The sequence below is a fragment of the Ambystoma mexicanum genome, chromosome 1p (assembly GCF_040938575.1).
Source record: "Ambystoma mexicanum isolate Mex_15411 chromosome 1p, UKY_AmexF1_1, whole genome shotgun sequence".
Taxonomy (NCBI): domain Eukaryota; kingdom Metazoa; phylum Chordata; class Amphibia; order Caudata; family Ambystomatidae; genus Ambystoma; species Ambystoma mexicanum.
This window is the reverse complement of record NC_090921.1, coordinates 316,453,152-316,478,277: the sequence shown is the minus strand read 5'-3', so window position 1 is coordinate 316,478,277 and position 25,126 is coordinate 316,453,152. Positions and strand designations below refer to the sequence as shown.

Sequence of the window (25,126 nt, the reverse complement as noted above, 5' to 3'; positions counted from 1 at the left end):
TTAACTAAATGTTATATTTGTACTTACCTGTATCAGTCATTTTATTTACTATTTCTGCTATGTGCTAACTGTATTGCATAGTGGTGCCCCCTCTTCCTTAGTTCAGCCTCACTACAGCATCAGTATGTAAGAGTGCTTACTTTAAGCTGCGCGTACTCTGGAAGATACTCCCTTTTGTGCTGGAAAAATGCGTGCTCCGGTGGTGGCAGCACTCGTACTGAGTGGTTTACACTACTGCAATTCACTGTATCTTGCCCAGCCCGCTATCTGATTCATCTGGTACAGCTACTACAGAACGCCCATGTCAGAGCTACTCTCTGGCCTCCTATTGGAGCCCACATTACCCTTCTTCTGAGGCATCTCCACTGGCTTCCGGTGGACAAGAGGATATTGTTTAAATCCTTGTGTATGGTACACCAGGCTTTCAACGGCCTTGGGCCTGAATATATTCAAGCTAAGTTCCCCCATTAAGTACCAACACAATGTCTCCGGTCCCACTCTGCTTTCTTGGTTAAGGTCCCCCGGTTTAGATTGATGCGTACTGGTGACCGGGCCTTCTCTGTGGCTACTGCCATGGCTTGGAATGCTATTCCCCTGCCACTCCGGATGGCAGCTGATCACCTTACCTTTCGGCGTATGCTAAAAACATCTGTGTTCTAACTTTCCCATAGGGTAGCTCTTTATTCATCCTAGCACCAGGGTGCCTTCGGGTGTTTGTGCGCTCTATAAATGCTTATAACATAACATAACAAAACAAAACAAAACATAACTACTTGGTCTATGCTACTTAAGTGAGTAGTTGAGCTCAACTAGGGGTTGAAAGCCTTGCCACACCTAGGTTAGCTTTTCCAATTCCTTTACTACCCGGTAACTTTCAAAATCCCTCCTTCTCTCCCCCTCTAGATGTGCAGATCCTCTTTATGTCCCCACCAGAACACACTTCGAAACTTACCATCACACCAGAATGCGGTACGTCCCATGTGCACCCTTCCACAAAATAAATCGAGGCGGTGCCCCAACAAGTCACACAACAATATTTTGGGGTGGGCCCAAAGAAGTGTCTGTCGCAGACTAAGAATCGCAGCATGAAAAGTATATTTGTAAAGTGCATTTTCACCAGATGGTGCTTGACACTGAATAACAGAAGTTTATTGTTTACGTAATTCATTAGTGCTCCATTCATTGACTCCGGCTGTAGAAGGGTGGAGGGCTGAGTGGTGCTGCTGGGATTCAAACCGGTGATCATGAGGTCAAACACCGCTCCATGCAAAGCCTACATTAGTTAACTGAGCCACACACAGTGGCACACACTGTGAGCATCCGAGGAAGCTATGAAAGATATGTAGCCTCTGTAACTAAAGGGGTGCCCTGGCAGATATGGTTGATTTTTCAAACCTGGCATGAAAGGGAGCGAGATTTATTAATACAGATGTGTTAAATATCATTAACATACACTAAAAGACAACTAAAATATATCTATGCAAATATAAAAATGTAATTAAATCAAAACAGGTCAATGCAGGTTATACTGTTGCATTTCTAAGAAAATCCATGATTCTTATGTATTAATTTGCTAAAATCATTATAATAGTAATAACTCTATATGATAATGATTTGCAAAGAATTAATCACTGTGTGCTCAATATTCTCTGGTGTCTTCAGAGTATTAAAAACCAAATAATCTAACCGCAAATCTTTGAAACTGATCATGATAATGATGATGATGATATGATGAGAACCATTTTCTGATGGTACCATCTACTGGGCAAGAGCAGTATTATCACTTCTCATCTTCGCTGGCACAGGGAGCCCCGCCAGGGCCCTGGCTCACCAGCAAGCTGTGAACCCTACTGGGTCGTAGCCCCACCCTATTTAAAGCCCTGGTAGTAACTATGCACCAATTTCATGGTTGTGTATGAATGACTATCTTTTAGGGTTCATGTAAATCACAGAAAGGGTAGAGAAGTGGAAAGGTGTAGTGTCCTGATGGTCAAAAGCAAACCGAAGGTTTGGAGGAGAGCCACAGGTGTGGTGTTGATGGGACCTGTCAGTGGGAACCGGTGTAATTTAGGCATTTCAGTTTAGAATTTTTAGGGCGACTTCTAAATTGGCAGGAAGGTGGGTTCATTCTTGCAAGACCTGGATCAGAGTCTGCTCAAAAAGACTCATACGATCATGACAAGATAAGTGAGGGTTATTTGATGTATCTTGCCTTTATCTATGGTATTTTGCTTTAATCCAGGATTTGTTCAGCTGTCTTTGTCTAACAGGGCAGTGATGTTTTATATATATCGCTCCATCAATCCAGTACCTACAGATCTCAAGGCTGCAGACAACTGCCTTATGAGGGCTCATCAGTGTAGTATAGTCTGACAGCTTTGTGGTTGGAGCATTCAGTCATGCATGTGTAGAAAACACCTGCAAAAGATATGGTGGGTTTAAACAGACTTAAAAAGAAGACCCTTCTACCTGCAATGTGAAAGTAGAATAAGCCATTTGACCTAAGTCACACTACTCAGTAGCCAAGTCACACATACCACTGCACCACCCAGTGGCCATCAGTGGAAGTAAAGCTCCAGGTTAGAGCCAGATGAGCATCATCATTGAAAGGCATCAACTGCAGAAGACATTTGTTGAAACAGGTTTTAATGAGGTATTGTGAATTAGATGTCATAGAGATGGTTGGGAATATTAAAAAGATTGGCCCTTTCCTATGATGTGGTCATATGCTGATGACCCTCTGTGTTCATTAAGGCCCGTATGTCCGATAGATTAGAAGATGGCCGACAGAATTTGAAGGTTGGTCCTCTTTCTATGTTTACTAGAATTAAATGGTCTTTATTAAATATGTAGGTAGGCGCCAGAGAGAGAGTAGCTATTCCAGAAATATGGCTGCTGGGAATGGCCTTTGTTATGGACACTTGTTGCAACTTGATGTTTGTTGTTTTTCGGAGCTTCATACACGCTTCAATCTGTATCTCTAGAAGTGCAGTGTTGAGGCCTCGTGGGTGCTGCTGTGCCCAGCACCTGCACCCAACCTTTCCGCGTCACCCTACGTGCTGGTCTCGAGACTTTCTCTGAATGGTGTGTTTATTTAAAAGGCACGTTATGTTGACCTTTTGGGGGTGGCTATTCTTCTTGTCGCACTCTGGGCCTTAAATCAACACCCAGAAACATTTGTTTGCTGTACTATTCCCTTTCCCTTTTATATTGTATTATACGTGTGTTTATTTCATGGATGTGTATTTATATTTTGTGTAATTCAAGTAGGAAAGTTGAATAATAGTTACATCGTATGGCCTTTTTGCCATCGTACGTTGCTACTGAAAAGAGGATATGGTGAGGAAAGTAAGAAAGGACTAGGCACATAGAAGCTCCACGTGGTCCTGGAAGTGATAATGGTCAGCTCGGCCCATCTGATGCATACTTTAAGAGAAGGAGAGAGGAGGGAGGAGGGCCAGAGAAGTGATAGCAATAGCCTTTGGGTGGAGGTGCTGATTTAAAAGGTTGTCCAGGGAGGGGGCAGCACTCACATGTATTGGGGTAATGTTCACGTGTTGTTGCACAGGGATTCATCACGTGCAAATCTGGAGGTGAAAGACGGTGGAGTCTAGTGTAGAAGGAGGGACTGGAAATAGTTCAAAGGGAGTGGGAGAATCCATAGATAATATTTTTGCATGGAAATGAGAAGCCAGAGAGTAGAGGCAAGGAATTAAAGGTGACAAAACTGGGAAGTATAAATGAAGGGAGGGCTTCGCCGATTTGGAGATCCGAGGGTCCATACTTTCGATATTCCTGTTTGAGAAGGTGGATATTTGTGGTAGTCTGGAGATCTAGAGGAGCTGTGTTGATGTGGATGCAAAGAGGCAAAAAAGAATGGGAAGGTCTATCTACATGTATGTTTTCTTTACACATCCTCATTTTTGCTTGCCACAATTTTTACAATGTGTTTTTACTGATATCTTGGCTTAGAACAGATAATAATTTCCACCAAATATTCGGCATACAATGTCTACATCGATATATCCTGATTCCCTTGTGAGTTGATAAAAATAAAGGAAAAATATCTATTTCTGAGAGGCTTGTGAATCCTTCTTAGATTCACATGCTTTGCAAAGGCTGCCATCTAGTGGTTGGTCCTGAGTGTAACTTCTTGTTTTCTTAATCGAAAAAGGGGGTGTCAATACCTGTCACACTATCCCAATGTCCTCAGATATATTTTTCCCACTATTAGTTTGAACACAAAACATGGAGATATATTCATTTAGAATATCTAAGATCTCCTTACGGTGAGGTCTTTTTGAGGTGTAGCAATGTCTCATCAAGATCGATTAAAGTGGTGGAGGTTACATCGAATGAAAATGACATCACACCAAAAGGCGCTCCATGCCAAAAGACTAACAGTAGGGAGAGTGGAGTGATAACAAGCTCTACAAACATTTGTTCTTGTAGCCAAATGCCTCTATACCCCCATATTTAACATTTGAATAGCTTGCTTGAATGCTTCGGCTCCAATGGGGAATATTCCGTTTAAGTTCTGCCCGTCGTGTAGCTCAAATTCCCATGGAAGAATACACACCAGGTGAGCAACAGCTGTCTTCCAATTGGCCACGACAAGTCTTGGTGTTGAGCGTGTAATCTCTTCAGAAGGAAGACATTAAAAGAACCGATAACCAAACGCCTGGCGTCCAATGCCAGGCAGACAGAAAAATCGATGGGTGAATCTGTGGCCTCTGCGTCAGATTCCGAAGACAAAGAATCGAGTTTCGGCTTTGAAAGTGATGCTGATTGGCAAAATAGAGCCCAAATGTCGAGTATTTCCTCTCAGCCTGTCCTCGGCTTCGTAGGGCCAATGTCAAACGTGCTATAGAGGCATCCCATGATGTTCATAAGACTACACAAGATAAAACTTGTCCCAAAACCAAAACGGATGATTCCCTTTCAGGTTTATTGGCCAATCTCTCGATTTTGACAACGCCGCCTAATCTAGCGGTTAAGCACATGACGCCTATATTGAAAATGAAAACACAACCACAAGAAGCCTACTTAAAGTCAAGCTCAGAACGCTCATCACTGACACACCAGAAATCAAAAACACAGAGAGATAGCTTGATACTGAATTCTCTTCCAAACGCTTCTTCATCAACGTCACTAGAGGATGAAGGGACACTCCTTTCCCAGAGGACATGAGGAAGGGGATATAACCCTTAAAACAGCCTGCACACCACAGGGTGAGAGCCAGGGGAAACATTCATGGGTTTTTATGAACCTCTGACCAAGAAGAGGAAAATAGACTTTACAGAGGAAACTACACCTTCCAAAACGGTGAATGAAAGTCTAGAGCAGTCCTTTCTAGAGAAAGAGGACATAGAAGAGAGGATAACTATTTACTTCACTTTTTGCTTTAATATATTTGTACTGCGCACAATATGACCCGGAGGCTGAAGGGCTCGACATCAAACAAATAGCAGAGCATCAACGGATGACCGCAGGTGCGCAGGCACACAAACAAGTCCTAAAATTGGGGGTAGTATATATCCTTAGATAACACACAAAAAAGCACAAGGCCCTTTATCTGAACAACAGAGTCTTCAGCTTCTTTCTAAAGCTTGCCGTTGATTTGAGTTCTCTTTTAGTTTTCTTTTAGTTCTCTGAGATCCGGTGGAATGGCATTCCATGCCTTCGGCACGGCCATCAAAAATGCACATCTCATAACCTGAGCCAGATTGCCAACAGGTATTTTTAACTGATTAGTGTTATTGGCTCTAAGTGTCCTCACACTTGTTTTATTGATCAAAGCCTCAGCCGGTCAACGAGGGCTAGCGCCCACCAGGCATTTATGAGTAATCACCGAAAGGCAAAAGTGAATCCTTGCTTCAATAGGAAACAAATGAAGGTTACCTCTAGCATCTGAGACGTGATCTCTTTACCTAACCACCTTGTTTTGTATGGTTTGCAGCTGCACATAGTCTGACTTGGCTATACCCATCAGAAGGCTACTGCAGTAGTTGGTTTTCGACCCCATTATAGCCATAGCCACAGTCTTGAACTTACTTGAGAGATGTACAGCCGAAGTTGCACCAACAGTTTAATGTAATAGGCTGTAGAGGGCACCAGACTACTTACTTGAGCCCGCATGTTCAGGTTTTGATCCAGGAAAATGCCAAGGGTTTTCACCTTGTTTTTGTTCTGAATGTCACACCCTGCCACTATAAAATGGTTATAGTCTGTGCCCTACTGTACTACTGTAACTATACTGAAGAAGAGGGGATTCTATATGATCGGGATGACCTCAACCCAAATTAGGTTCCCATACCTTCCAAAGATATTGTGGAACCACCAATAACCTAATCACCCGCTGAAGATCAGCAGTATCTCTACACTGACTGACCTCTTCAAGAGGACTGCAGGCAGATTCAATACAAACTCATGACTCAGAGGAAGAGTCTGATTTCATTGAGGATGTTTTTAAAGTGAAAAATCTGTCTCCCAATCCATATCACTTTAATTTATTTATTTATTTGTGTTGAGTTCATATGAACTTGTCACACATTAACTTCATTAGTACATTAAAAACATAATAACAATTCATCATATTCGTTTATACAGATAAGCAAAATAAAACCCAATGTATATACATTTAAAAAATGAATTAATTCATTTGTAACTTCAGCAATTTTCTGTTATGCAACCAATTCAATATAGGCCTACACACCTTAATTCCTTAACTCATACTTTCAACAATGTACTAATGTGCAACCAAATTCGATATAGAGAAACTATAAGAAGACTCACTATCAAGACAGTCGGACATAATCATTTACAAATGGTTCCAGATTACACATATATAGGGTTCCAAGTATACACTCTATAAATGCATGCTTGGTAGTCTCCATCTTATGTTTCAATTTACAGATGTGCCACGTCTGCAGCCTACGAATTAAGGATGTCTAATGCCACAGCTCTAAAGGAAAGATATAATAGAGCCCAATGGGATGAGATAGATTAACTTATTGAAGAAGTCCTAGAGGCACTCAATATGGACTTGTCAAAAAATAATCACTGAGGAGAAGCAATCGGCAAATGCCATCAGTACAAATTGTCTTGATGTGGCAAACAGAGCCAGGATAATGTAGGAGGAGCCACCCCCATTAATAGAGATTCATGGTTCTGGGGGTTTGGTTTGAAACCAGAGACTCCAGCAAGTTTCTTTATCAACCTGTTGAGCAATCCTGCTTATTAAGCAAATCAGTCGATGAGCCTCCGGAAAAAGCAAAAGTGGAGCATGAAACCATCAAATGCCTAGACTAAATAACAGGAAAAACCTTTCAGCCAAGAGAGGCATCAACTAATAGGTGTTCCTTTGATGGATAGCCATTTGGCCAACCTGCAGGCAACTTCAATTACCATCAGGGAGCACCTTGTACCCTGGTTCGGGCGCACAGACCTCTGGTGACAAAAGGAGCCCAACATCAACCAAGATGAGGCAGAGCATGCAGCAATGGCCAATCCCCTAGATCGGCGTCCACAGCTGCAAAATGGCTCACCATTGCTGGCCCTCTTCCATGTTACCCCTGTAAGGGGTCAAATAACATCTTACATCCATGCATGGGAGGGGATAACCTCAGACAAGTGGGGTTTGAGTACGGTCAGAGAGGGGTTCTGCATAGAGCAAGGCCAAGCTGAGCAACCTGTCACTAAGAAACATGAGGCTTCCTCAAGAACACCTGACACTTCCTCTGGAATATATTCAAGCTGTTATCCTAAAAGGAGCTACAGAACAAGCAAGGCAAGCAAGGGCATGCGCTCTTTATACCTCTTTGATTCCTAAAAAAGACAAAACAAAAAGGCCTTCAATAGACTGATGACCAGCAAACAAATATGTCAAATCCCCAAAGTTCAGGATGACCACCCTAAAGGAAGCCATCCCATTGTTAAAAAGAGAAATGATATGACCACATTGGATGTAACAGGTGCATACTTAAACATTTCAACGTACACAGGTCACCGCAATTATCATCGCTTAAAAATAGTTTAAAGACATTTTCAATTCAAAGTGCTCCCTTTTGGAATTGTGTCAGCATTGTGTGTCTTCACCAAAGTGCTAGCTGGCATTGCAGCACTTGTGCGCTGGAGGGTCATTCCAGTTTATTCTTATCTGGACGATTGGCTGATATCAGGGAAGAGTGCATCAAGAGTCTACAAAATATGGAATTACCCAATCTGACCGTTTACATTTGGTCGTTGGGTCATTTTGACCTATTTATAGGTCTTACTTTGAACGTTTTACTTTTTGACCTTGGTACTTGAAGATGAGGAGTGAGGGTTGCAGGGGTATCACCCGCTCCTCATGTTCAAGATCTGCAGCCTTGGGTGTTGCCCAGGTGTCACCCGCCTCCGTAACCATGAAGGCGGGGGATAAAAATAGCTCGGCCCCCTGTTTTCAATGTAAAGTCAAACCGGGGGCCAGAGCAGTTTTAATGCTGGCAGTCTGCCCACGAACAAAACATTCCCAGGCAAATCGCATGCATCCCAAAATACACAGGAAACAGTCAATATGCTCCACAGCATAGACTTCTCAATCAATGAGAACAATTCCAGTCTTGTTCCGAGTCAAAACAAAACGTTTCTAGACGCTCAAGTTCCAGACACTCAAAAGGCAGTGGCTTATCTGTTTCTAAAAATCCCAATCGCACCTGCGTTGTTACTCAGTAGTCTGTCAGATGTCAGTCAGAAGGGTAATGGAGCCACTGGGAATGATGTCACAGTGCATTTGAATCATCCTGCAAGCACGTTTTAATAGTGGCCAATACAACAGTGGCTGATGGAACAATGCTCTCAAAAAGGCAGGTGAGTCGGACAATCAAGTTCTAGTCTGGCAAGAGGTGGTCAAAAGCCTACAATGGTGGCAAAAAAAGAATGTGTTGAAAGAAAGACACTTTGTAACACTACAAGTACAAGTAATAATTACATCAGGTGCATCCCTGACAGGTTGAGGAATACATTGCCAACACCTCACTGCCAAAGTAAAGCGGACAAGCCAGCAAGTTAAGCAACATATACGTTGGTCGGAATTACTAGCAATTAAAATGGCACGTTAGCACCCTAACAGGAAAGTGCATTCTTATCCACACAGGTGACACTACAGCCATGTTTTAATCAACAAAAAGGGCGGATCACATTAAAAACACTATCTGTGCTTGCACAAAGCATCTGGCATCGGTGCTTCCAAAGAAACATTTACATTGAATCACAGCATGAGCAACATGAGTAGGAGCTCAAGACCAGTGCGCTCAAACAGATTTCTTTTAAAACGGGGCCACCCACAAGTGGAACTGTTTGCAAGTGCATACAATGAAAAGTGCCTAAGCTTTACATGCAGATCCCAAGAACTGGGGTTCTAGTCAATGCACTATGAATTAAAAGTTCAGGGAGTTTCGCTTTTGCTTCCACCCCCCAACTGCACCGCTTTGCAAAATTGTCCAAAAACGACACCTGGAGATCCTAAAAATAATACTCATTGCTCCAATGTGGGCGAGACAGCTGTGGTTCTCCCACCCACTGAACATGACTCGATGCCCACCCATCAAACACCATCATTCCAGCAATCTGTTCACTCACCAGCAGCAGCAGATAATCCTTTTGAACTCACAAACTAACAGCTTAGCAGCCTGGCTCTTGAGGCCATAGAATGTGGACGCTTACAGTTACTCCCACAGGATGCATGAACCTCTTGTCTGAAGTAATAAAACCAAACACCAGACATTGTTATTTCAATAAATGGAAAAGGCTTATAATGTGATTTAACCAGAATCAGATCAGGCACATGCATTGTTCAACAGCAGATTGGCACCTACCTGTTCAATCTACTCACTCAAAGTTCATTTTGCACATTTGGAAGCATGCACCACTTCACAACATAATATGTGGTGGACAGCCCCAGTAGTCAAAGGTTTCATGTATGGAGTCCAGCACATGCATCCATCTACCTGTGGCCCATCCGCTATCAGGAAGGGTTCTAAATATAGTACCATGTACAGAACTGGGACCACCTATTGACCCTATGCATAAAGTTCCTCTAAGAGGTCTCTTCATATAAGGTTACCTTGCTCATTGCTGCCTTCTAAATCAGAAGTATACATGAATTAAAAGCCTTGTCATTTTCAGAACTTCGTCTCTATTCCCAAACACAAAGTAGTATTAAGTCTACATCCTGGTTTCTCGTCAAAATCCAAATCCAAATTTCCATTGAATTGACAGTTTCCTTCCAAAATCCACTGAACAGAGGAGAAAGGGCATTTCACACACTCAACGTCCATCGAGCAGCCATGATGTACCTAAATTGAACACAAGAATTAAGGAAACAGTACAATTCTTTGTGTTACCAGCAACAGGGAAAATATTAGATTTAATTATGAAAACAACCATTACAAGAAGGATTATTGGGTGTATACAACCTGGTTACACTATATGAAACAAGGCACTGCATTATACCCCAGAGCACACTCTACAAGTAGCACAAGAGCAACACTCGTTTGTATCGCTAATGTACCGCTAGGAGCCATTTGTAAAGGGTCACGTGTAATTCTGTTCATACTTTCACACATCACTATTGTGTTACACACAAGCAAGAACAGATTCTCAAGTGGGACAAGCAGTTTCAAAGCATTCATTTGCAACTGTTCCTTCAGCTCACTCTTTACCATAATCGTATACTGTTTTCTAATCTATGCAAAGCATCTACGCTAAACCTAATTACAAGCCTCAGAAGGCAATCATTATTTACCCAGCAATCTTTCTGTGACTTGTATGTGCTTAGAAACACATGTGCCCACCCATCCATCCCACATATGGGCAATGGAAACATATGTTTTTAAATCACATCCAACTACTTTACTCATGTCATGTCAGATAAACAATCTGAGGACGTTTATGCATGATGGACAATGGGTACCCATGCACATAGGATAAGGATATTGTGACAGGTCACCCTGTCGACCCCACCAACCCCTTTTTTAATTCGAAAAGTAGATGTAATGGTATGTACAAACCACTACATGGCAGCCTATGCAAAGCATATGATTCTAAGCGGGTTCAATACACAGAACGATGGTTACTAGTAAATAATGTTTGCTATTTTCATACACAAAAATGCATATTACTGGTAGAGTGATTACAAATAAACATGCCCCCAAAATATCATTCTTAAAAATAAATTGAAAAGGTTATGAACACACATTGCTAGTTAACACAAAACAGTTAAAAACCTAAACTTTCAAATCTGTACCTTTTGGGCATTATTGTATAATGTGATCCTTCTCATTGGGACGCCTGTGCCCAGTTTCCCCCTCACACTTTGGCTAGACTCTTTGGGTCCCCTCTCGCGACCCAATTGTGAGGCAAAAAACCTTGTGATCATCTTTCATTCCTCACTCTTCTTCTCTCCACACGTCACGGACCTTTCCAAAAAGTCCAACTTGCAGCTCCATTTACTCAGAGGCATTCTACCCTTCCTCACATCCCCCAGAAGCGCAACATCTCCAGAGCCCTGGTTCTCTCTAAGCTTGACTACTGCAACAGTCTCTTCCACAACCTTCCTCTCTCCTCCCTTCACCCACTCCAACTAATCCAGAAAAGGGCTGTGAGACTTATCCTTGGCCTCAAGCCCAGGGACAGCATCTCTCCGGCCCTAAAGTCTCTACACTGGCTCCCGGTGACTGCAAGGATCAAATTCAAAACCCTCTGCATCATCCACAAGGCTGTCTGGGGCCTGGGACCTCTCTACATCCAGCTTTCCTTCCCTAAATACTGCCAGAAAGAACCCTTCGGTGATCTGGCTCTATTTAGGGATCAGACGTTTCTCCAAGAAGAGAGTTGGTGGTAGAACCCTCTCCTGCGGCTGGCGCCTCCCTCTTCCCTTCAGACTTGAGCTGAATCTTCTTAATTTCCGGAAACTTCTCAAGACCTTCCTTTTCTTCTTTGCCTGACATCTCCCTTCCCTTGCTAAGCTCTCCACCTGCCTCTACGACTGGGCCCTGGTCCCTTGTGAGTCATACAGGGACCAGACCACCCCCCTACTAGTCCCTCCCAGCATCCTTCGCCAGCACTTGCCCTTGGGCTCCCTCTCCCGGTCTATCCCTACCCAGACCCCCTGTCCACTGTACTTTTCCCCCCATACCCCTCTTTCATCTGGCACTTGCCACCTTGGCCTGTGAAGCACTTGCCCCCGCCGTCCCCTTGAGGTCAACCCACTGATGCACTTCTCCCTCTACCCCTTACCCCCTTACACTTACCTCCTTAGCACTTGTACGGTAGGATTGTCACAAGGCCAATATAATCGTCTGTTGTTCTTGTTTGCTGTTTTTCTTGTCAAATCCAGTCCCCCCACCCCCTTCTTGTCTTGTGGCGCCTGGAAACACTAGTGTATAGGCTGCATAAAAATGTCCAATGAATAAATACATTTTGGAATTAAATTACATACAAAAATAACCATTAAAAAACTGTTGTTTTACAGAATTTTCTTTTAACTTTCAAACATTGGCCCTCATTACGCAGTTGCCGTAATACCCGCCGGAAGGCGGTGGGTTTCCAGCAACCCTGTAACAGCCGTATTACCACCTGATATCCTGGTGCCTCCAGGATATCACTCGTGACGGCGGTAACAGAAAATATCCCTTTCCATAGAGTCTGATAGCTAAGGGTGCCAGTGCTTCAGTGAGATGTAATGAATAGGGCTCCTGGCAATTCCCTGATCTGTCCAGGTAAGTAAAGTAGTATAAGCACAATTGATCAGGGTGGCCAAACGAGATTACCACACCCATATATTCAATGAATCATAGAGCAAATGCCACTCTTGTAAAGTTTAGCAAATGAATGTTAGTTTTCAAACAGGTGATTTAATACAAAAATTGACACAAATCAATATTCAACAGGACAAAAAGTGTAGCAACTGTATAAAAAGCTGATAAACTCAACAGACATTGTTGTCAAAACATTTTGTATAAGGCAGACATAAAACAAAAGGTCCCACACAGACTTATGGGATCATACAATCTAACTAGAGAAAGCAAGTTGATTTAAACAACAAAACAACTGAAGACATTATAAACACTTTGGGAAGAAATGTTGACACAGATGTGTTTCGGTCATTGGAAGCTGGTCTAGTGTGCTTGAAGTTTGATGGCCTTCATCAGGACAAATGAAAGAGTTTGGTGGTGGAACATTGAATGTAGAATCCTGTCTTGCTCATGTTATACTTGGTCAACACAGTATTGTAGGAATCCACTTCGAACGTAATGGTACCCGGACTGAAGCAGGCCATGTATGCTTCACATCAAGCATACATGGCCCATTTCAGTCCGGGTACGCCCGCGAAATCACAGAACCACAGGATCTCCTGGACATAGTAATTCCGTCATTGACAAGATCAAGCTTGAAAGTCTCATGATTGCTCCTTGATCGGAACCCACCATTAAGTTCTCAATGTCACTTGGCCTAGTAAGATCGTTGTCTCTGTCCTCCCTCTGTTACCCCTTCCTTGGCTCGTCGCGCCTTGAAACACCTGTGTATAGGTGCATTACAAATGCCATTTGTGCATGGACGGAGTTTTGGAAAGCGGAACTCCCTCTCTCCTGCGCACTTCTTGTTTGTTGGATTATTCCTTAAGACCTGCAGCCTGAGTCCTGGTTTGTCAAGGAACCAACTCCGGGGTTCCTAATTGTAGAGACGATTTGGGGGGTTTGACAGACTGAGGACCTGTAGGCGCTGGTCGGATTAGATGGTCCGGGGATGAAAGTTTAAGCAACTTTCACAGGTAATGGATGAGTCAAGTTTGTTTTGTGTTGAACACGTGATTTGTTTTATTTCCTTAGTTAGTCAGCACTAATGAAATACATTTGTAACATAATAGCACTTCACACAGCCGACGCGCATTTCGACCTAAGTCTTTTTTCAGTGGAGGCGACGTTCGTCTGGTCAGACGAACGTCGCTTCCACTACTCCGTGTACCCTCCTTCCTAACCGGTCAAGAAACGGCTAACCAGCCCCCTGGCGCCCTCACCTGGGTAGGACCAGCCCACCTTATTGAAGCTCACGAAATAACTCAATTGGCCTTGAAAAAGACGAAACACCATTTTGTAAACTAAAATTAATTTGCCAAACTTTACAAGAGTGGCATTTGCTCTATGATTCATGGTAATCTATGTGGTAATCTCGTTTGGCCGCCCTGATCAATTGTGCTTATACAACACTGATTCAGAGAGAGACATGCCTAAATACCCAGCATGTCAGGCATGCTGGAGGATCCGTACCCCTACCGGCATTCTCATAGTATGGTGGTCTGCAAAGGGTGCTTGTACGTTGCTACCGGCACCCTTATTTCCAGACCGCCATACTCGCAATGAGAGCCAAATGTCAACACTTTTTTTAAATGCATGTATGGGGGCATTTCTTACTTTACATTCCCTCTGTCTAGGCTTTCTGGCAGACCCAAGAACCTGTCCTTTGATTCCGATGGCATTGGCACGATTTTACAGATCTTGGGTTGGTGCCTTCTTTGCTGCCCTCTGCGATTTGGCTCTTATCCTTGGGTGCACAGGATCGGATTTGTGTTCCACCTTTATCAGTCAATAAACTACGATTTGTTTCTGTTCCATGTTATGTTGTATTTGTCCTGTATAGAGGGAGGTGAGGAGTAAAGGAACAGATTGTTAGAAGGATCAATAGCCAGATGAGCCTTGCGAGAAGGCCAATGGGTGGATGGCATGAAGGATTGCAAACATCCGGGGATTCAGGAGCTGAATCCCCGCTTCACCATGGGAACATGTTGGATAAAGAGTGGAATGTTCAAGTGGTGTGTAGAGATACAGCTGTGTCAAAGTGCCATGTCCAATGGAGCAGGACTGGGTTGCATGGACAAACCAGTGGTACAAATGTCCCGCGCCTCTCGCGTACATGGCTGGCTTTCCTGGTACAGCTTCCCTTGCACAATCAAAGCCATTTGATGGTCATTGCTGAGTTCGGGCATCTGTGCTCAGTTCTCGCAGCCATGGTCTGCCTCACGTATGCTGGGCTGTTTTTCCCGCTCTCCGGCCGGAGCACGGAGCTTGCTTGCACAACCTTCCTAAGTTTGCACTTCTCCCACTGACTTCTCCCCCTTCGCTTGCACCCCCTCCTGCATCGCACGTGCTAGCTGCTTTCTCCTGCTCTATGCACACGATACCAGGTTGGAGGGATGAGTACAAGCCAGGCTGTCTAACCATTACTGTCCTATTTCTGTCCAGCCATGTACTCGGTGGAGATCACAGTGGAGAAGGACAGACTGACGGGGGAGACCAAAGTCCTGTCAAGCACCACCCTGCTCCCCCAGGACCGTTCTCTGCAGGGGGTCAAGGTGTATGAGGACGCGCAGAAAGGTAACTTGACTCCACTTCTTCCACTGCTACCACCAGGACTGCTCCCTGCAGAGGTGTCTGAGGACAAGTAGACATTCAACCTCCCCGTCTACGCTCTCCCAGGGCCTATCCTACTGAAGGCCAAGGTGCACGAGGACGAGCAGCAAGTCTACTGCTCCCCTCCCACCAAGCACGTGCAACTATTGTGTAAGGCGGTATCAGGTGCAGAATCATAACCTCATGGCACTGCTCCCCATTACATTTCCCTGGAGGAGGCCATAAGTACTAGGATGAGCAGAAGAGTAGCTCTCCTCCTTCTACTCCCCCAGTATTAGTTCGTTCAGGGTGTCCACAAGTCTAAGGATGAACAGAAAGGTAACCTAGGTAACCCTTCCTATGCCTTCCCTGCCCTATTCCTGCATGGATCAAGGTCTATGTGGTAAAACAAGAAGGTACCCTACTCTCACCCCCAATCTTCACCAGTTCCTGTTGCTGCAGGGAGTCATAGAGTACTGGAATGAGCTGCAAGGTACCCCAGATAATCACAATCACTTTCCTCCCGCAGCACTAGTTCCTGGAGGTGTTCTAGGTTATTGAAATTAGTGTAGAGGTGCTTTTACCAACCGCACACATGCCTCTCCCAGGACAGGTCTGATCATAGGGTCAAGGTGGGGTCATATGGTTGCCAGTCTCCTGCCGGTAATTTCCAGCGGGATACCGGAAAACTGGCATACCGTTTACGCTGCCTGATATACCGCTATTGCCAGGCTATTCCAGGTGGCAGAAAGGGTGTTAAATACCCATTCAATGGAGTCCCATCGGACTCCATGGAGGGGATTGCCGGTACTACCAGCACTGGTAAAACCGGTGCTGGTAAGACTGGCTGTTATTTGCCAGTGGGGGCCTGATTTATCTCCAGCTCTTGGCTGGAGGTAAATCGGTGACTCCCATTGCCAAACCTTTACTTTTGCAGTACAGGAAAAGTGGCAGTAACGGAATTGCCACCACTTTTACTGGCACTTTTCCCGCACTGCAAAAGTTATAATGACCCCCAAGGTGTGCTGGTTAGGAGATTACCTGCATCCAAGCGTTCTGAGACTGTAACGTCAATACCTCATATGAATGGGCTGCCAGGCCCTTACTGTTTTAAAGTACGCTCTGATATCTGAGGTTCTGCTTGTGTCTCACCATGCACCAAATGGTTTTGACAGCCCATTGAGTCTGAGGTACTGCTAAGAACTTCATGGAACCATCGCTTTTGAGACCCTCTTAAGCTTGGGTTTACTGATTATTTCTATAATGTAACTATTGGTTATGCGGGTCTCGGGAGGATAGCTCAGTGGCAAAGTGCTCGCCTTGGGAGAAAGACAACATGGAGCAACACAGGTTCGATCCCCGGGTCCGCGCTTAGATACCTCTGGGTATTAAGTGAGTTATAAATAACTTATCATATCATATCTTGTGAACTTCATGTACATGTTATGAATGGTGTACAATTATTTTTTGCATAAACAAGTCTGAAATTGGGATACTAGTTGTAACTGCCATAGACATGTTGGTTTTGGGGGCCCTTTTGAGCTTTATGGACTGGCTGTTCTTTCCACAAGACTAATTTCGGGGAGACTTTGGGATTTCCTTTTGTGAGATTCAGACTACATGTACAGTGTGGCTGTTAGTTTAAAGAAGCGCTTGAACTTAGGGACCTGGTTGTGACTACTATGCTACCATTCAAATTTGAGGCCAACTTGATTTTAGGGTTTTGGTTGTGGCTGCCATACATTCTTGAACTTGGGTGGCAGGGGTGGACGGGGAACCAAACATGACCCTCTAAATGTTGTTCCAAATTGCCCCATTTTACACTGTGTGAGCAAGCCCAACACCTCTATGTAGAGATTGGGGGGTTGTCACACAAGAACATTTGGAAAAAAGTGTCCAATAGTGAATTTGGAAGCACATCTGTTAGTATATAGGGATTAAAAACGAGTTAAATTCAATAGAGTGGTGTGGGGATGAGAGGAGATGGAAGGAAGTGGGGAAGGGGTGCTTGGGAGAGAGGGAAGGAGGAGCAGAAAAACATGGTATCCACACAAAAGAGACCCATGATGCAGAAGCCCACTATGAAATCCCCAAAGTTCCCTGTGTGTCAGTCTACCACTTTTGGGGGGCCTCCTTGAATATGGGACTAGTTATGCTTTGCAGGCAGCCATTTGATTTTAGGACCTTCTTGACCTTGAGAAAGTTTCTGCTACCATGTAACTATTTATTTTGGGAGGGTTTCTCTATCACTCAGGGGGACTGACTATGTGGGACTCCTTTCCCAACTCTTAACAACAGAAGGCACACAATCTTAACTCCTAGCGAGTCAGCTCGATTCCTAAGGCTCGTTCAATGCATTCCTTTGCCATGACCTGAGTTGTCCACTTTATGTACAATGCCCTTACACCTTCCTGGCCATTCCTTGTTGATGTTCTCTGACTGTGATCATGACCTACCTCTGTAAATGACATTACCTTGCTATCGCCTTGGTTTTCATTAGTTGACTGTGGCTGCTTTACAGCTGCTTGTCCTTTGTGTTTTTCTTCTTCTTATGTGTTCTAAAATGTGTGCTCTCTTCCAACAGTGGTGCACGAAGTACGTGTGGACGAAGGAAGCCTAGAGAACGGGGTCCACCTCCTCAGCTCCACCGAGGTGGAAGATCTGCTCCACAAGGCAGATGAGGTCACAATGAGTGAAGACCTTGAGAAGGAAGGCGCAGGAGAGCACAAAACCCCAAGTCAAAAGAACACGCCGAGGAAAGAAATCACAGGGGTGCAGGCCAAAGTTGTGGATAGTCCCAAAGTGCTTGTCAACAGTGAAGGAGCAGAGCCCAGCAAAGAGCAGCCCGTCACCATGATCTTTATGGGCTATCAGAACGTGGAGGATGAGAATGAGACCAAGAAAGTGCTGGGCTTAGAGGGCACCATTAAGGCCGAGCTGGTGGTTATCGAGGATGGCGAAAGCAAGGCAGCTGCCGCTGACCATGATGGGAAGGACCAGGACCCACCCAATGGGAACGCCTCTGAGGCAGCCGCCTTGCTGCAGAAAGGAGACAACCCGCTGGGCACCAAGCCAGAGGCCAACGACACAGAGCCCAAGGAGGGCGAGCCAGATCTGCCAATGAAAAAGCATCGCTGCAAGTGCTGTACGGTGATGTAATCCCTGTCCGCTGCTTCCACCCAGGTCCCCAATCCTCCATCTCTCACTGTACAGTCAACAAAGCCAACTGAGAAACCCTGCCACCTCCAAACATGTAGGTTCTGCTGGCTATGGATGCCGTGCATTTTACTTACAGAAAGTCAGGAACTCACTTTTTTAACAATTTGGGGAGGCCATGTTTGTAAACGCACCCGCTCCTCAGCAGTGTCGTGTTGTACCGCATCAGACTTTTCTGGTCAACCCCGAGCGGTACTGTGCCCAACAACGTCTGGAGTCTGCTTCCACCGCATAATGCCCAATGCCTGTTGAGTCCCCCCTTTTGTTTGTGTATGCCTTTCCTCATCTCTCTAGCTGATCTGACAGCAGTGCCTCCCACTCAGGGGCACTCAAGATGCTCTCAACATTTATGGCTTCAATTCTTTTTCACTCAGTCCATTCAATGACTTGATTTTGGAGAAAGACAGGGGTTAAGGGAGGAGAGGACTTTTGCCAATTTCTAATGAGCTCTGTAAGTTCAACCCCAGCTTCCCTTTGCACCTCATTGTTTTCCAAGTGATGTGACTATGCCAGAATCTACTGTAGAGATCTCACATATTATGGGACAGAAACATCACCTGTGACTAACCAATGAACAATGGATTCAGCCTATACAACCCTTCTATTGGGACATGCACTGGAAATGATTACACGTATATTGCTTTGTCCGGGTTATTCCACCTGAAAGAGAGAGAGCTGCCTTCATCTCACCGAACCTGCTGGTCAGCATCAATGAAAAGGACCAAAGCAGTGTCTGGCACTTCCCCCAAGGTGAACATTGGTGTTTTGGATTTCCAATGTTGAACTTGACAGCCCCCAAAGAGCCAGGAGATTGGGCTTTAGATGCACTCCTCACATCGTTCATTTGTGTTCTGGACGAACTTGACACAGGGCCATGTTTTCATCAGTGTGCCCCATATCTGAACTATGGACACCATCAGGGCTAGGACATTTACGACCTGATAACCAATACGCCCGAGACATTGTGATCTTCTATGCCTTCTATCCGTGTCCCCCACAGTGTAAAGTCCAGGAGTAAAGACCAATTGGCATATTCGTTTTGGATGATTTTGCTTCAACGATAGATGCAAGCTAAGCGATGGATAAGTGGCCCGCCTATGTTCACTTACTTGAATGCATTAAGTGTCTAGGTGCCTTGTGTTATCAACTAGAGGAGATGCATGCTTCACAAAGCAGTGGATATTCATTGAGCTACTTGTCCTGTCCCCTCAGCAGTGTCTTTTGCTGAACATAGAGGAACATTCTCTCAAGAAACCAACCCTCTATCATGTAACCGCCAATTTAGTAAAGGTCAACACTGGACTAGCTGGTACTTATTGAGTGTCTCATGCAACACCGCTCGTACTTGAGCAAACTGACGGCGATCCTCAATCCCCTACAAATCTGCAACCCTTTATCTGGTGTTCTTTGCACTTCCTTGCAGAGGTTCTGGAATGTTGGCCATCACAAATAGGTTGGATCTCCTAAGGCACAAGCTTTCTATTTCTCTGTGGCTTTGGGAAATACCAACCACAGCATCGTGAAGTGGGAGTGCGGCCAGGCAGTATGCAGACCGTCGCAAGTCTTGGCCACTAAACTGAGGGGGGCTGATCAGCTGTATTCTGCATATGTAATTGATCTCTTTGGAAAATGTATTGATCATCTCACGCAACAGATTAATGTTCCATAATGTGAACCGGCATGCATTGAAAGTAAATAAGGTGGAGACTGGTCCTGCGATTCCCATGTAAGGCATTCAGAATAGAGGGAGTAGGTTCAGACTGCACATCACTGACTCCAGAGCAGTGGCCTGGTCCAGATCACACCACTGCGGAAGAGGTCTGTGGGTGTGAAGAACAAGCTGGACGCCTAAAACATTCTCCCTGTTGATCTAGAAGTGGCCACTACAGAATGAGCTGTTTTTTGCACAGGGCACATCAGGACCTGAATGCTGCCTTAATGCTGTGGATCTCATGCCCCTAAAATCCAACCATCTGCTTAGGATAGTGATCCACACCAGTTATTTATAATCTGCCTCCAGCATGCCCTCTGCGGCCTTACCCACTTAGAAATGTCCAAAGAACTAGAAGGCCCATGAGCGAGCCCCTGGTATGACTAAACTGGTTGAAGATTTTCTAAAGCGTGTCTTCATAGCCCTACAGAGTTTTGAGCAGAATAGTAGATTTCTTTGAATTTTGTACACAATTGAATAATATATGCCGGGCCATACAGAATTCTCTGGTGGGGACTGTACCAAGTATTGCTGTCTAGCAAATCTCTATGGGGAGCAGTCATTCGATGGGCCACTTACTGCTGTTCCTGCGTGAAGGTTGTATGCCAAGTTTCTGATGGGTGGGCTCTGCAGGACCAAGGCCACAGGCTTGTCTGTAGAGTTCAGGGAGAGTTGTCAGCTACGGAGCAACCATGTGTAGGACGGTGTTGCCAAGATTTCAGCAGAGGCGTACAACAGGCCACCATAAACACTTTTTTTAAACCCCTAGTTCCTTTGGAGTGGCCCTGTGGGTCCAATGGGTGAATTACACTGCCCAATTCCTCTGTCATCTGGCAGAAGGTGAGTGATAGCACCACACATGTCAAGGTACAGATGCTGACAAGGCTGCGGGGAAATCTGGGTACTCCAGACGGTCTGTTTCCTCTGAACGGTCAGTATTGATGGGGAAATGACTGCCTTGTACCTGGCTCTGCCACTTCATTACTGGCCTTTCAGTAGCACCCGCCCGCCATGTTACCAGCTCTACTCCAGCGCGTTGGCACTTTCAGAGGCACTCGATTGATTGCGGAGGCCTCTTCCCAACCTGATGACCACTGGCATGTGAAGAAAAGTCCAAAGAGGTGACGGGCATGCGTGGAAAAATGAGGTTGGGATGCTTGAAACAGTGTACAAGAACCTCAAGGCGCCTCCTTTTATCCAATAATGGTCCACGTTGGCCGGCTTTGGCTCACTCGTATCCAGGCCACTTCCCTAGAGTTGGCATTAAAGATGCAAATCTTGGTAAACGAGACATTCAGAAGGCAAGATGCCCATGGTCCGTCGGCACTGCCTCCGATCCATTTATGAAGTGAATTATGTATTACCACGGATGGAGCCTTTATTGTAGACAATGCCCCCCATTATGTGTGGAGGCCCATTAGCCCCAAAGCTGGCATCTCATTCAGAGCTTCATCGGCCGGGGCATCCCGGCTGTTAACCTGCCCAGCTCCTGCCTGGCCTCGTAGCAGGCAGACGCCTGAAGGATATTCAGGGGTTGAGTAAACAGCAAGAGTTAGGATCCAGTTATGTTGCGCCACATTTGCAATTCTATTCATTATTTGCAATATTAGTATTCTTCTGTTTCTCAAAAAAACTTTGTTATGATTGACAAAAAGATATTTACTCCTTGATCGTATTTCTAAATGTTCTGTTTTTCAAATCTACATGTTGGTATTGAGATTGACCCCTGTATTTAGCACCACTTATATGTGTCCCTGAATACAGGGGTCAATCTCAATACCCTCAGAAATTGAATGAAGAGAATTCAATGAAGAACATTTAAAAGAAAAGAACACATGTAATGAAAGGTTTTTTGACATATGTAGATTTGAAAAAAGAACATTTATAATTCAGATCAAGGAGTAAATATCTTTTTGTCAATCATAACAAAGTTTTTTTGAGAAACAGAAGAATACTAATATTGCAATAAACGAATAAAATTGCTAATTTGGTGCAACATAACTGGATCCTAACTCTTGTTGTTTCTCTGCACCCATTTTGTATGCCGGTACCTACTAAAACTTTGTCCAATATCAGAGCAAACCCACGTGCTATGCCCACAAACCCTAAATGTTTGTTTTTCATCCTCATCTAGAACCTTGGACATGAATGTGGTAATCCCCTAGAGCTTCGAAAAGCCAGCTGATGGAACCTGCATTTTCCCAGACAGGCAGTGCTTGGGGACTGCATGCACTCAGTGTACTAATACACCCATTTGGCACGTGCATAGACACACAGATCCATGCAGTAAGCAGTCTCGGGCGGGCACAATAGGGCAATGCCTAAACGGCTGCCTCAGCATTCTAGGGTGGCCACTGTCTAGGGTCTGAGCGGTGCAGTTCTTTCTTTACCAATGCTGGCCAGTTTGCTGAGTTACTGCACTAGTTTTAATCAGCCTTAAATTCCAACTAGGCTGGCTAGAAATTACACCATTTACAATACATTTTACAGAAACCTTTGCCTTTTATAGTGCTCAAATTGTCCAAAAAGTAACGAATGGCAATTTGTAATTCTGTGCCATTGTTTCATTGGTGCCCATGCCAATGTCATGTCCCAGTCCCACCCTGGCGGTGCGCATGTATGCATACATACCTAGAGCGCTTACACATATACCTTGAATGTCAGCGATGCTTCATGGCTGCTCTGCAGGAAGAGCACATTGTGCCTGTGTGGTGGCTCTGGAGAAAGACGACAGGCCTATTTTCAAGTGGGGCTTAAGAGGAAGTGCATTGACAAATAATTCTGCCTTTGAACCAAAACAGGAGGCACACATGCTAGGTCCCTTCAAGATACAGCCCTTTGGTCTCATTCACACTAGTTCATGGACATGAGAGCCAAACTCCTGGCTTATCCCTGACAAACTGTGTGATTTGTTTGCTTGGCATCAGCAATGGAGGAAAAATCAGTGTTTGTGGAGTATAGTGGCTCACTCCTTTCTCCTTGGCGGATTAGCTCATCATCTTTGCATGGAAGCTGTAGGGCAGCACCAAGGAGAAAATAGACATGTTTGTGAATCATGGTACTGCTCCCCTCCTCCCCACCGCAGAACACACACCCCCTCCGGTGTTTTACCTGTGGTAAACTAGCCTGACCATGGAACATTCCAAGCTACCTTCCTTTGGTGACTTACCCCATCCCCAGCAGGGTTTAGAAGGTTATGGCTCCAAAACAGGAAGCTGGGGGAGATTGGGGGTAATTCCCCCACCTGCAAGCATGGCCCAATCCCCGCGTGAGGGCTGTGGAAGCTGGGAGGGTGGGATCTAAGCAGGAAACTGAGGGACTTAGGGAGGAATGTGATTCCTATTTCTTTTCCTCACAGGATCCATTTGTGTTGTGCCTCTAGGGTGCTGGTGTGATGGTGCTATGGTGAAATGATGAAGCGTTGTGTATAATCTTTCCTTGCATTATAAGTACATTGATTTGTGTGGCACGGCAGGCCAGCTCCACAGCTTAACATTGTGGAGAACTGTGTATTGTCTTACTTCAGGCGATTAGACCTATGTTGTGTATATAGAGGTGGTGCGACAGCACCAGAGAGAAATAGAATGTGTTTGAGGAGGATACAATGGACCTCATTTTGTGTTTGAGAGCCATTTTAATGTCAAACTCATTCCCTGTTCCTTCTACTCGTTCATGTAGCAATTCTGCTGGATCACGAGTGGGCTATGGCGGTGTAAATCCCCATTTTGTAAATCCGTAGGGTCTCGATGGAGATTTTCGGTGGATTTACCTCGAACAGCAATTCCTCACAGTAAATTGTCTGGTTTTTCGTAGTAAGATTTGCCTCCAGGTTTTTGCTGGATGTACTTCTTTAATCTTACCGCCAATACTCGTAGTACAACCGTGTGGCAATGGTAATAGAATGTTTTTTCTAAGCATCACTTCATCCCTCTATGCAGTGTCTGTAGGCTGGGCAACATGCAGCACCTGAGAAAACATGTATTGATATTTTCTAGAATTGTTGGCGGTCATTTCCATACAAAAAGGAACTCTACCGCCTGTACCCTCATTCTAGGAATGGCTGGTTCAATAGTACAATGTAAAACAAATTGATGGTTTATAAGGAATTGTGGGTAATATTTCCCCCACGAAATCATCTCATCCCCCCCCCCTATATGGTGTCCCGAGGAAGAGGTAGCCTCATGGGCAATACTGATTGGATTATGGAGCATTGTGGGTAATCGCTATTTAGTGTACTTACCTGGTCCCTGGATGGGAGGAGCCTTAAAGTGAGTCTGACTGTGAGGGGCAAACACTGGAAAAAGGAAGAGCACCTGTTTCTGGAAGACCCTTGACTGCAGGCAGACCCCCGATATATCATCCCGTCCCGTCCTCTGTCCCATCATCCTTCTTTGTGTGATGTACGTAAAATGGTGGCTCATGGGCAAGCGCTCCTCCCCGCGTGTGGCTCTTCTAAAGTGGATTTCCTTCTTGCTGTGACTTTTACCTGTGACCCGATGTATGACGTATCTCTCATTGTAAGCCAATAAACAATGTCAATGAGCCCTGGCCACGTGTGACGTCATTTCTATACCTACCGCCCGTGGTGTGCCTACCAGGATTTTTTGTATTTCTGGTAAAAGTGTGCTGCACTGCGCAGGACTCTGAATCTCAGATCTTCGCCATATATGGCACCCAGGTCTGTCACAGGGGTCGCTGAGGCTCCATTACCACCAACAGGATGCACGAGAACTCGAGTTCGAGATTATGGGCGGAGGAACACGAATTTGGT

The 25,126-nt window shown here is 44.9% G+C and overlaps 1 protein-coding gene across 2 annotated transcripts in view; it reads left to right on the top strand.

Annotated features, from left to right (window-relative positions):
- PALM (paralemmin) overlaps nucleotides 1-24,903 on the top strand; it is a 388,481-nt gene extending 363,578 nt beyond the window's left edge. The window contains exons 8-9 of one of the 2 annotated variants that reach the window (XM_069647781.1): nucleotides 15,282-15,413; nucleotides 18,013-24,903. In XM_069647781.1, the coding sequence (XP_069503882.1) occupies nucleotides 15,282-15,413; nucleotides 18,013-18,587 (707 nt within the window). In that variant the 3' untranslated portion in view covers nucleotides 18,588-24,903. The remainder of the gene's footprint in view (nucleotides 1-15,281; nucleotides 15,414-18,012) is intronic. The other variant, XM_069647788.1, reaches the window with a different exon arrangement.
- Nucleotides 24,904-25,126: the final 223 nt, after the last annotated feature.